The sequence below is a fragment of the Colletotrichum fioriniae genome (genome assembly GCF_027942845.1).
Source record: "Colletotrichum fioriniae strain IMI 355084 chromosome Unknown scaffold_21, whole genome shotgun sequence".
Lineage (NCBI taxonomy): Eukaryota > Fungi > Ascomycota > Sordariomycetes > Glomerellales > Glomerellaceae > Colletotrichum > Colletotrichum fioriniae.
This window is the reverse complement of record NW_027076857.1, coordinates 185,558-198,834: the sequence shown is the minus strand read 5'-3', so window position 1 is coordinate 198,834 and position 13,277 is coordinate 185,558. Positions and strand designations below refer to the sequence as shown.

Genomic DNA, 13,277 nt, shown 5'->3' with positions numbered 1-13,277 from the left:
CGCCGAAAGCTGACTTCCGGTCTTTCCCAGAACGTATGGTAGCATAAACTGTCGATGAGAAACGAGGATACATCATGTGACCGCGAACTATCCAGGTCAACACAGAGATCGACTCAATGGCGTCCAAATCTTTGAAGTTGGAAAGACCTTGAACAAGATCAGCGAATGGATAGGGTGATTATTGATGGTCAAATGATGCTAGTGAGTTTGCCTTGGTAAATGGAGAGGCGGTCATGCTAAGTACCCGAGTGTGCCTTGGAACACCCCAGCTCGGGATCAAAGATGGTGTGTGAGGCGGACTGCTGACGTCCTTCAACAAAAAAGTACCGTGCTCCATACACAGCACAGAGTGCAATGTGAGTCTAGCCGAATGAAAATCACCCATTAGACGTACTGTTTCCTAACACCCTCCCGCAATGCGGCACGAAAGAAGAATTGAGGCTTGGATGCAGTAAGCATGCCGGGCAACTGCAGTGCTCAACCCCATAAGTTATCAGCCAGGCCTCGAGAGTTCAACCCCCGCTTGTTTCAGTCAGATTCTACCTCTATCGGAAATGATGCTGACTTACAGGTGGCAGGAGAAGACTGCTGTGAGCCGAAGCGATGGCTCCGGATTCAACGCCAGTGGCCAAATCAAGGCTGCGTGGCTTGGATTCTGACTGTGTGGTGAAAGTACCCCGCTCCGAGAATCCTCGTCACCGAATGCCTCCTAGAGAATTGGGGGTGGGTGTGGTGTGCTATCGCATGTGAAGGTTCGATCAGGCTGTGATTGACAGGCCATCTTCTTTTTATCTTAAATTCAGCTGGAGGAGGATTTAATCATGATAATCCTGTCCAAGATATCGTCCACTCCAAAGCATCACTCTTCTTCCACGCCGCATCCCATTATTCCATCGCTGCCAACTCGAATCTCGAGAGCAGAATGTCAGGCGTCGAAGCGGTAGGCCTGGTCCTCGGTCTATGGCCCATTATCACAAGTCTTGTCAAAGGGTACAAGGCGACTAAGGATGGAGATGACCGCAGATCGTTTCTTCTCAAGATTGATGTCCAGCAGACCATTTACGAAAGCTGTGTGAGACAGCTCATCGAAGAAAATGAGGAAAGTATTGACCTTGACTTGACGAATGCGGAAATCAGGCAACTCGACATCTCATTTTGGCAAAGACCATCTTTCCGAGTGAAGCTGCACGACCGTCTTGGTGCAAGAGACTTTGAGTTGATGGAGTCTGTCTTGAAGCAGATCGAAAAGATGATGGAAAGCCTACGCAGCCAACTTGAAAACGGCCAAGCAGATCTTGTGAGCTCATGCGAATCCTCCAATAAGTATAAGCACCCTGACTACTGGATAGACCGCGACAGGCACGAGGCGAGGCCGTATGAGGCATCACTTTCACCAGATTAGAATCAACATGCCGCACTCGGAATTCCAGAAATCATTCGAAAAGCTGAAAGAACACAACAAGGAATTACAACAGCTCGTTCAGGTTTTCGAACAGCCTCAAACCAGGCCCAAATGGAAATCTCCAGCTTCAGTCAGAAAGCGGCGAGCTTCTATCATGATGAGAGCGAGACGCGTGGCACCAAAACAGATAAATGAATTCTCCCGGATTCTCGAAGAGAGCTATCATTGTAGCTGTAGCGGTGGACACGATGCGGATCTCAACATCAATGGGGACGCTCAGTTCCAAGTGTATTTCCATGTTGATGACAAAACTGGAAGGACCTTCTCGGGAGCCTCCCTAGAATCCCAGCTTCCTACAATATCGGGAGTGTCAGCCATCAATATCGGAATTGAAGGTGATTTGGACAGATCGGGACGATTTATAGCGCCCGAGATTGTGGGTACACCTGAGCGGACGGAGTTCAGCAGAAGTCCAGGGTGAGCATCTGATTATTCCCTACTGATTGTATTTGAAGTTGACGGTATAGTAGTCAGGACGATGCTAGGACATCATGGTCTCGATCTCGTCACAACAGCACTAGCAGTGGATCTTACGAGAGAAGAGCCACTCGAGCACTCCCAATCATATTCTACCGGCCACTCTCCGAATCCAACGACAATGGTAGGCAAATTGACGATATGTGTGATCTAGTCAAGAGTCTAGATAAGAACGTCGCGAACACTCGGAGATCGTATCAAACAGTTGGTACACTTGGCCACGGCGACAGACATTTTGCAGCTCGCCACATAGAGCCAGCAATTACAGACAACCATGTGATATCACTCGATGAGAAGCTCCCAGAAACCGAGGATTGGCTGCTGTCCCGCCAGAAGCGTGTCGATATTGCCCAGAGGCTTGCTCTAGCGATTGTGCAGTTTTGGTCGACATCTTGGATTGACAGGTGGTGGACATGGAGGGATTTCTCAGTCAAGGATGATAATTCCAGGGAGGTCCAACTATTCGTAACGCGCACCATCTTTGCGCCAACTTCCGAGGGAAGTTCAACCGGAAAGCCAGCAAGAATCTGGCGATTTCTTCGAGAACCACTACTTGTTCGACTCGGGTTTGCATTGATAGAGCTGGCGCTGGGCATGAGACTATCTCGATGGAGAGAGTTGCATAAGTATGGCAGCACAACTGATGAGGGACTTGGAGAAGATAGTCAGGATGAGAGAGACTATGATACCGCTCTGACTATTCTTGGACGGAAGATATTGCAGGAGGAGATCAGTGTGGCATACCAAGCCGTGGTAGAGGCATGCTTGAAGTGCGAAGTAATTCGGGAAACAGGTGCGATTTCTCTCACAACGGCTGCGAATTCTTTCTCTGAAGATGTAGACCGCGAGATCTTGCAGCCGCTCTCAGAGTACTTTGAAACTAATTGGGGAGACATGAAGTTGGATTAGGACAACTGTATGAACAAGCCAGTATTCTTCGTCAGTCCCACTGAACCAAGACACGCATTTCAATGCTTTCTCTTCTAAAATCATCCTTGTTTGTGATGGGATTGTTGAAAGAGGCATGGGGAACACCAGGAGTCGCCCCCAGGGGCTCCTGCGAGTCAGCGTTCTTGAAGATTATCAATTCTGTCGGCAACTGATTTGAGAGGTAAAACCATCTTTGTCCCTCGTTGAAATGGACCTGGGTATTCTCAAAAACGTGGTCACGATCGACGACATCGCCCGCCATCGTATCCCGTGCGAAGTCGACGGTCTGGGTATCGCACAATGCCAGTGGCCAATCGACCAAAGGCCCTCGAAGAGGATGCCACACGCTTGCAAGTCACCTTTGTCAGCCCAATCACAGCATGATGTGCGGGGTTCCATATGATGTATGTGCAGAAACAAACGTGGCAGAGTCTCGGGGCTGCCGAGTTGATGGCAAGCAAGCTTCGGGAACCACGGAAGCTAGTGAAACGCTGTACAAGGCTTGAATAGTGAGGCTTGCGAGAATGTTGTGTTGGGAATAGGAGCACAGAATTAAGGCTTACTTGACACACTGCCAGCGTCGCGCCAATATTGCATCTGCCTCCCTCCCAAAGGTTTCCTGAATGATGGCTCTGCCACCTTCGTAGGTATGATCTGTTTGAAGGAACGTCAATAAGGCTTTGGGGCGGGGTAATCGAAGACGCGAGCTCACCGATGTGCGCCCTCGAAGCAGGCTGATTGAATGCGTAAGGACTTCCCGTTGCAATTGGCCAGTTCGGATCTCGCCGGCGCACCTACGTCGTTCATGAGCGTGTGTGAGCCAGAGCCTGCTTCACTAGTCTATCAACTTTCCAGACCCAAGACGAGTACTGACCACGTAGTCGAGCAGGTCAACCGATGTGGCCCCTAAAGCCAATCTCACCCCAACCATGACTTCGGGAGCATGGGTTTTCTCGATCTTATCTGTGTCTGCGTAGTCGTCATACTGCAGGGTGGATGAGCAGTTAGTCACTGTGAAGCCACACTCGCTGTAGTCCAAAGGCTGAAGGCGCAGGTCGTGGAACTTGACTTCATGTTGGACTCTGTCAATGTTGCTCTGAGAAAGGCCGTCTGTAGGGCTTGGGATATATCGAAGCGTGTAAGGCTTTTCGTATTCGTATTTTGGGTCGCGGGCTAGAAAATGCAGTTGCGCCGTCAAATGCGAAGGTGAAGGCGATGCCATTTTGACCGAGGTCGTAGAATGTGAGAGCCTGTCTTCCAAACTTCAAACTGACTAGCTCCAATGGTGACATTGAAGGGGTCAGGATTTATGTTGAAATTGACGATATGGCTGCTCACTCTCAAGTCGTGGAAGCCATCCTTCCGACTTCGGGCAACCGAGTACACGTACCTCGTGGCTCCTGCGGGCGCTATGTGGCTTCTCAATGGAACATGCATGTGGCCCTGAAACTTGAGGAGATTTGCAGGTCACCAGGCCAGTACACGTTGCTTATGTGTTACGTTCGGTCAATCTCTTATGCACCCTAAATTGTTCCCGTGATTGGCAACTCTTAGCTGATTTCTGCTTTTCGTGTGCTGTTCGTGCTAGCACATGTTGATGCTCTGAATGGCTTTTGCCATGATGATCATCGCAAAACGTAGCTCAATCAGCTCAAAATAAGAATGTTCTCGGGAAGTCTTATGCCTTAGAAGTAATTCACTTCACTCATGACATTTACATGTGGCCGTTGATCGGTTGACCGGTTTGATTACAAGCTGTTTGGTGTTTTTAACAAACCACACAAATGAAAGAAGTTGATGATATCGTGGATTATTTTTGACGCACTTGCTACACCGAGCGCAGCTACTTCAATACTTGGGTTTACCAATCGCGGTATTACCCGGTAGACGTAATTTTCCACCCATAATACCATGGATCTTTATCTCTGACCGCCACTGCACAAACCAAGCCAGGCGGTGTAGGTAGATTAGCCTCGGAGTACCTGCATAGTGGAAAATTTAGGTCATTGGCTTCCGATTGACACATCAGTCAAATATTTGAAATCTTCAAAACTGCGCTTGCCGCCCTCTTGTCAGTCGCGGTCTGACTGAGGAAATTCTTGTCCTATTTTCACTTCGTTTCCAAAGTCGCAAACATCACATCCGCTCTCATAACGAAGATTTTCTAAATTTACATTCAGAGCTTCAAGTTAGAAACACTCTGTCTTTCCAACAATTGAACAAACTACGTTTAATCACTCCCTTCGGTTCTGTAACTACCTAATCTTGATATCAAAGGAGCTGAACGTACTCTTCAACACTTGAGTTGGACTCAAACAGCATACAGCCTGCAGAACCCTAGACCATCAGACTATCACTACATTCAATCACAATGGATTGTTCGAAGCCCACGAAATCCCAACCTTGGCAGAGCACCTGGCCACCTCAGATCCAGGATGCGGCCACCAATGGAGCGACAGCTGGAGTGGATTACGGGGTTAAAAGAGGCGAGGTCGTCGTAGTTGACGGAACTAGCGCCAACCTCAAGCCTATTCATGGTCCTATCTTTGACAAGAAATGAGGTCGGAGAGCTTGAACTTGTAAGTCCCGTGTTGACATATTGTTAGTGCGGGTTGCCTAACACTCTAAGTGTCAGTTCTCCTCGGCCATCGTGCTTTATCAAAGGAAGAACTTTAGAAGTATTCTTTACGTTTCATGTGGATTTTAGTGTGAGACTCCCTAGTCCCGACCCGCAAGATGAAGATGTGGTTGGTGGGAGGTCAACATGAAGTCTGTCTATATTGGATTCTGGGCAGTCGGCAAAAAGCTGAATATGAGAGGCTGTTTGGGCCAAGCAAACGGCCCTCCCACTTACATGCCATTTCCCCCTTTTACCTCCATATGCAGCAATAAATACCACTTTTTCTACCCTTCATGCCAATCGTACGGTTGCTCTGTTGACGTGTGTTTAACTTTAACATGTATTACAACATCTTCAGGGCCAATAACCAGTAAGATGCCTAGCCATCAAACCAAACATTTGCAGGGGATTTTGCAGTGTGCAATTGAGCTTAGATGGAGTCGTCGTTGGCGGTGCGACGTGATGATGGGTCCCATGCGGCGCCATGATCCACTTGACCGATATGTCATGTAACTTTCTACCCCAGTTTCACTGGATATTGATGGCTCTGATAGACGCCTACCAATCAGAGAAATAAGAGAGATTATTGGCTACAGAAGAACCGCCCTCTAGGCCGACTTTCAGGGGTCAAATGTTGCGCAGTCGCCAGCTTCGTTCAAGAAACCGTCTGTCTCTTGCTTGTGTAGAATAGGCTCTCCTCGCACTGCTTTGAACTCAATGGGAAGACGGCTGACATGCCCAGCCTCGGCTCCGACTTTCGCATATGAGAGATGGATCCGCGGCGATGTGATACTGAAATTACGACATAAGATGGATATGAACACTACCATGACCGGTATCCAAGGGGCACAGGTGATGGTAAGTGTCTGGCCCAGGCTCCAACCATTCTCTCTCTTCTTTGAAGCACCGGTGAAGAAGACAACAAGTCTTATTCAAGCTCCCCACATACAAACGAAGTTGAGAGTTGCATATAGGATGACTGCTACCTTGGCAACCTTCCTGAGCCATTTTGTGTGTGCCACATCTTGCGGTTGTTGCATTAGTAAAAGCAAACCACAACGCTGAGATATAGGTCGAAAAGCGGTGGCATCCACACCATTGCAGCCATTGTAAACATGGCAGCCCCGACAGAAATTTGCGATGGGTAGTCCTGTGGACAGGCATCGTAGACAAATTCGTTGTGGTAGTAGTCGATTCGGGCATTGCTGGTGCAGAGAACCCATGCTGAGGTGTGGATAAGGAAGAGACCGACCAGAATGGCCCCCTTCATGTAGATACGGCGTGTGGAATCTAAGATAATTGGCAGAATTGCGGCCAGCGGATAAAAGCTTAGAGCTGAGAGGATGCATGTGAGTCGTAAGGATGAGTTGTACTTGTAGACACTAGGTATTACTTGGCTGAAGATGGCTGAAGATGGCCGTAGCCTGAATTCCAAGAGAGAGGAATGCTGCGGCCATAAGAAGATCATATATTGTGTCTCTAATCGCCTAGTCAACGCGAGAAACGACGTCCAACTTACCCATTAGATCGCGGTGCCTGAAGCACGATGTTTTGGCGCGCTTGGAGAAAGCTAGGATAGTAAAAGCACAGTGAACGGCGAGTAAGACACCCTCGATACCATAAGAAGCAAGAAGCTGCCAGATGTCAGTATCAATACTGTTCCGTAGCAGAACTGTTCAGTCATATGTGTACCCCATAGCCTGCCGGGCTGCCGTCAATTTCGGACCTTACTGACTGGCACATCGAACTGTGACATAACGCTTTGTCAACCACTTGACTAGCCAACTCAGTTCTGTTTGAGCGTACCTTTGTGCCAATCAATGATTTGTGCACTAGTTGCATCGATGCAGTCATGGCCCTCGGCCGCCGTTCGCCAAAATGATACGACATCAGGGTAGGGAGGTTCATTGTTCTGTGTCAAGATCCAGGCAAAGTAATCTCCCAACAGGGAACAATTCCCGTCGATATCGAACGATGTACATGGCTTGTAGGTACCGGGAAGTGTGCTCATCGTTGTGTTTTGCTGGCAAAGACCATCAGTTGAGTTTGATTCATATGCTTCTACTCAGATAGGAGAAGGGGACTTGCTTCCTCCATGTCATGACGCGACGATGAGAAGATAAACACGACTTTATTAAATCTTTGGTGCCTGGATATGTCTGGCCCCTGGAAGGATTCAGTCCATGATATGCCAGACTCATGCTAAAAGTAGCCTCAGTACAGATAGAATCATCGCTATGGGGGCCGCCAGCAAGTTGTCGATTGCTCTTATGTTAAGGTTAAGATGAAACATAACCTGCTTTTTCTTTACTCCAAGAGTCTCTACTCCAATTGAGGAAGACCATAACACCACTAGAGTACCTATTTCTTGGTCGTTTATTGTTGCAAATGGAAGTCGTCGTTGAGAAGACTGCTTTCGGAAGGTCACTTATCGCTTGTGGGTAGATGTTGGGAAGATGTTCGAGGTTCTGATATTCTTCACCTGCCTATCTTCTACATGGAAAGTGGTGTCGCCACTAGCAAGCTCTGATGTTTCACGACTATCTCTAGCCAGCGGCCTCAGAGATTGGTGCTATGCCCTTATATTCTTCCAGATTGAAGATATGGCTTCTTAGTGCGCAAATCGGAAGTCAAGTCTTTGTTGTCCCTCATCGGTGGTGTTGATAGAGTAGTCCTCCTGTTGCTCCTTGGACATGGCGTTCCACCGCCTGTCGCGAACCTTGTTGCGCCAGATGTAGAACGCTTTGACGAAGTAAAACAAAACAATGTTGAAGCAGCAGATCCCGAGCAAAATCTTATTTCCACGGCGATACAGAGGCTGGTCATCATCTCGATAGATGTTTGAAGCCGCGATGTTGCCCGCCTGCACAAACATGTTGTACAGTGCAGCACTGACAGCTCTCGTTCGCACGGCATTGCTGTTTTTGGCATTCCAGCCGACCAAGATTGCGTGACAGTAAGGATAGCTGAGCAACCCCGTTAACAGGGCGTATCTGATCCAAGTACTGGTATCAGCAGGGAGGGCAACGAGAGCAACAAGCCAGGGGAAGATCCAGATGTTTGAAATAGATGAAACAATGGCGCGCTCCTTGAACTTTCCGGAAACCCAAGAGATGATCAAGAGGTTGACGGCAAAAAGGAACTGGGAAGGAATGGCGAGAAGATTGGCCTGGAACGTCGAGAAGCCCAATCGGCGCAGAATGTAGGACAGGTACGTGCTCGGCGGGGAAGGCGGGATGTAGGTGGTGAGGCCGATCAAGTACAAAGGCCACTGCTCCCAGTCCTTGATAGCCTTGAATAGAAGAGACGGGCCAACGGCTTCGCTATTCAGTGAGTTAGTTTTTTGTTCACGGTGGGAGTTGTAGAGTACGAGTGTCCATACCGGTTGTGCATGTCACCCTTGCTCGGGTCATCCCGCAGCAAGCGGTTGACCATGATCAGCTCTTCGTGTTCGGTGAACCACCCATCCTTTCCACGGAACCAATTTCTGGTCTGCGTAGGGCCAGGAGGCATCAGACCCCACGAGAAGAGACCGATGATGAGAGTTACGATACCCTCGATAAGGAAGCTAGCCAGAGTCAGTTTCGATCCGAAAGCCGCGATCGCGACGAAAGCTTACAGCCATCTCCAACCGGCCCATCCTGCCACACCTCGCATCTGAAGTACACCAGCAGCGACTAGTGAGCCAACAATGTTTACAGTGCTAAGAGCTGTCCAAAACCATGCGAGTCTCAGAGGCAACTCGTTAGACTTGTAGAAATATGTGAGCCACAGCACAATATCACTATTAAAAGTCAGTATTTTACGCTCATGAGATAAAGGCCAAAACGTTAAAGCTTACGGAATGAAACCTCCCATGAGAAGACCAAGCAGAGCCTTCACGGCGTAGAATCCAGCACGGTTCGATAAGAAAGCCTGGCATCCTGCCGTAATCGACCAACCAACCATAATAGAAGGGATCCAAACATCGGCACCAAGCTTCTTGCTGACCAGACCACTGGGCAACTCGGCAGCGAGGAATGACAGAAGGAAAATCTGAAACACGTATAAGCCTATGAGTCTCGCCAGATGTCTTATCGCATGAGGGTACTCACAGTTTGTCCATAGTTGAAATCATTTGTGGTCATGCCGAGCTCCGGAAGCTGTCATTTGAGTTAGCGTCTTCAACATTGCCTTAGTCTACGCTGTCATCTTCTTACCATGTTGTCGGAGATTGCACGATTGATGTTCCGCCGGTGCAAATCGAGAGCACAGAACATGACCTTTGAATGCCGTTAGCTCCAGTCCACCGATGTGCCCAGAGAATGGAGTTCTTACCCAAGCCCACACCATGATTTTTCTATCAATCTACGCCGAGTCAAGTCAGCATCCATTTGAATCCGTGTTGGCCAATTACAGGTGGACAAAATTATACCTTCCTAACCAATCTCCTCTCGTCCTCGGCCGACCACGTGTAGTTGGGATCGAAACGATGGCGGTTCTCGTATGAAGCCTTCTCGTAGACCTTCCGCCAGTGGTCGGCGATGCTGGGATCTGAAAAGACATGTTCGTCTGTGGATCCGTACTGCTGGGCGACCTGCTCTTTCAATGACGAAGCTGAAGTGTCGGTAGCAGCCTGTGTCTGGATGGTGTTGACCTCTTTGGTCGAGTCCCTGAAGGGGCCTTCAACTCCTTTTGAGGCCATAGCTAAATTTGACTAGCAAACACTTGACAAACCAATTGTCACGTTGGATGCAGAGTCCTGTTGAAGTCTTTGAGCTCTAGCCACACAGAGGTACCGGGAGCATGGTCCGGTCCGCGGAGATGCATGGACCTTTATACATTCCCTCCTTGGACCCGGCAATCTGGTAGTGGCATTCGAACCAGATCCATTTCAAACCTCCATTCCGACATTGGATGACAGGGGCTCTACAGAGGGGGAAAAGCCTTCACAGTGTCGCGATGATCCAGGGCGATCACCTCATGGGCGATTTGCTCCCTTGAGCGAATAGAACTTCTTATCTATGGTGCAATCGCTTGACTGAATTGCGCCGCACATCAATGGCCCAACGAGTTGTCCTGGACAGCGTGGGGGGTGTGATCCGGAGTGGCTCCGGCCAAGTTCAATGTCGTCGACGATAGCTAGGCGGCAGCTCTCATCTGGGGGCAGCGAGCGCGCTATAAACAGCTAATTCAAGCTTACTTTATAGAGGCTTCAGCTAAGCGGAAGGAATCCCGTCTGGGTCTACGGGAGTGATTGGGGGGTGGATGTGTGAGGGTCTAGATGCCGGCTGAGGAAAGCTGCTCAATGCCGCAAAGATGACGAGTCAATCACCGTATGTGGATAGTGCGTCCGACATCGAGGATAATCCATGCCGGTTCCTATTGAGTCTTGAGGGTCTCCAGCGGCATGAGCACCGACATGTTTGTTGACGAAAAAGGCCTGGAGAATTTATTGCGTGATGGGGGCCATGAGATTGCGACAGACTCTTGGGCCGAAATAGGAGAGATTGGCCAATCAGGTGACAGCAAAGGAAACAACTCGCGTCGACTGCCAGCCCCTCCGACGGTCCCTTCAAATCGGCTATGCAACTCGCCGCCAAGTATTTGTTCTAACCCAGTGCCCCATTCATTTATCCAGACGAAGACTTGATTAAAGACCGTAAGGTCCTTGTCTCACCCAAAGGTCTGGGTCCGACGGAATAGTTCCAGACCTCAGCGGTGGCTTGTTAAGGGCAGAAGATGCCCCCAAGTTCAAGATAGCTTGGAAATACACTTTAGCTCTATATTAGGTCTCAAGCGAGGCGAGCTAACCATCCATTCGGGATACTGGCAATATCTCGTCATCCGCTAGTAATACTTAGTGGTGATGAGGGTTGAGGATAAGTCTTGAACGTTGGTGTGGGCAGAAAGAAACTTGGTGTCCTCCTGTGATACCGCACTGGTATTGAAGTGAATGGAAAGGGCTCTCCCGGGTCTCCCCTCACAACTGAAGCCACTGACTGATAGTTTGAGAGAAGTAAAGGACTAATTCGAGTTATGCAGGTATCATTTCCCGGCTGACTACATCTGTGGGCAACGAAGATGTTCATTGAGTATTCAACCCCGTATTCACATCAATCCCAACATGATCACTTTGCATTCGACTTAAATCTAAGTAATGGTAATAAATCATCATCAGTTTGGCATTTCTTTCGTAACTACCTGGCTTATACGGCTGGTTTTGCAGACTTATACTCAGGCTGCTCGTCTCTACCGACCATATCGGCCTTTGATGTACACAAACAACACGGGATTCCTCAATCCTTCAGCGCTCTAACCCTTGAAGGGCGTCTCATACGGCCGCTCAGCCTGCGGTGTGATTCTAGCCAAGTGCCTTCTTGAACCGTTGTTCCAGTCAATGAGAGCTGAGTGCTGAGTGACACGGTTATCCCAAACAACTACAGTGCCCTCCTCCCACTTCACGCGGGCATGGAAGTCTGCGCCCCAAGCGATGTGCTCATACAGGAACTTCAGCAGAGCATCGGACTCTTCCTTCTTAAGACCAACAATCTCGCGCGTGACTATAAATGGTCAGTATTCGAGTGAAGGTGATATGATATGGGATGCTTCAACTTACACTGAGGGTTGATGAACAGAGCCTTCTCGCCGGTGACAGGGTGCGTGCGGACGATGGGGTGAGTGTTAGCAACAGGCTCGCGACGCTTGATGCTACCCTTCTTGACAGAAGCCGCAACCTGCTCAATACCAGAGTGGACAGCCTGGAGGCCATGAAGTCTCTCTTGGAAGAGCGGGCTCAGTCTGTTGTAAGCCTCAGCGGCGTTGCAGAACAGAGTATCGCCTCCTGTCTCAGGCTTGTCGAGGATGTAGAGGAAAGTTGTGCCAGGAGGCTGTTGCTCATATGAGACATCGGAGTGCCACGCGATAGAGCTAGTTCTGGTGGCAAAGAACTTCTCTGCTGACCTATCGCCCGCGGCACGGTGGACAAGGTGAACTTCGGGGAAGTTCTCAGGGGATCCTGAGGTTGGGTGGATGTGATGGCGGCCAAAGTAACCGCCGAACTCGAGGGCCTTGTCGATGGGGAGGTCGGCAAAGTCCTGTGCGCGGAAAGCGACAACCTTTCGCTCGGCGACGAAGCGAGCAAGTTGGTCGCGACCAGCGTTGCTGAGTGTGCTGAGCTGGACGCCTCTGACTTCTGTGCCGATTGAGGGAGTGAGATCAGTTACTTGTGCGTCCTTTGGAAGGAGATCAGGGTAGCTAGGGTCTGCGTCTCTGCCGTGCTCGGTGTGCTGGAAGGGTTGCAGGGGAGGGTATTGTTGCTCGGGGTTCCACGTGGGCAGGTAGTGAGGATACTACATCATTGAAGTCAGTCTTTCTTCCAGTCAAGTACGACTTGGTGGGCCCTTGAGGCGGTACTGACCTTCGCGCCCTGGTGGCCATCGCCTCCCTTGGCTTCAGCATCCTTATCGTAGGTCGTGGGTGAGAGCTCCTTGTAGTCTCCGGAGCCGTCGGCGTACAGGCGGAGGTTGTTAACCGGGAGGTTGACCGGGTCGGTCACAGTCACTGTTGCAGTTGCTGAAGGGGCCATTCTGATTTATTGTTGCCGCTGATGGTCTTTCTCCTTTCTAAAAGTCGATTCAAGGATGGATTACCACGCTGAGGACCAGAACCCCGAAGCCTTGTCCAGGAGCTTATATAGACTACCCCTCCAAAAGGCTGTCTATGTCGGAGTATATCCGATGAGGGGCATTCGTCCCAAATATTGCATACTGACAAGGATCCGATTGCGTTGCCTCTCGGACTTTTAGC

The 13,277-nt window shown here is 49.6% G+C and overlaps 2 protein-coding genes across 2 annotated transcripts; both read right to left on the bottom strand.

Annotated features, from left to right (window-relative positions):
- Positions 1-8,100: 8,100 nt before the first annotated feature.
- On the bottom strand, positions 8,101-10,173 carry N0V96_012098 (uncharacterized protein; the record flags this gene model as incomplete). Its single annotated transcript, XM_065759503.1, has 8 exons — positions 8,101-8,812; positions 8,872-9,057; positions 9,109-9,273; positions 9,331-9,524; positions 9,584-9,631; positions 9,689-9,751; positions 9,807-9,836; positions 9,904-10,173. 8 exons carry the CDS (start codon positions 10,171-10,173, stop codon positions 8,101-8,103), a joined length of 1,668 nt encoding a protein of 555 aa, XP_065611886.1.
- A 1,610-nt stretch (positions 10,174-11,783) lies between these two features.
- On the bottom strand, positions 11,784-13,056 carry N0V96_012097 (uncharacterized protein; the record flags this gene model as incomplete). The annotated part of the gene is made up of 3 exons (XM_053198423.2): positions 11,784-12,031; positions 12,088-12,820; positions 12,889-13,056. 3 exons carry the CDS (start codon positions 13,054-13,056, stop codon positions 11,784-11,786), a joined length of 1,149 nt encoding a protein of 382 aa, XP_053044077.2.
- Positions 13,057-13,277: the final 221 nt, after the last annotated feature.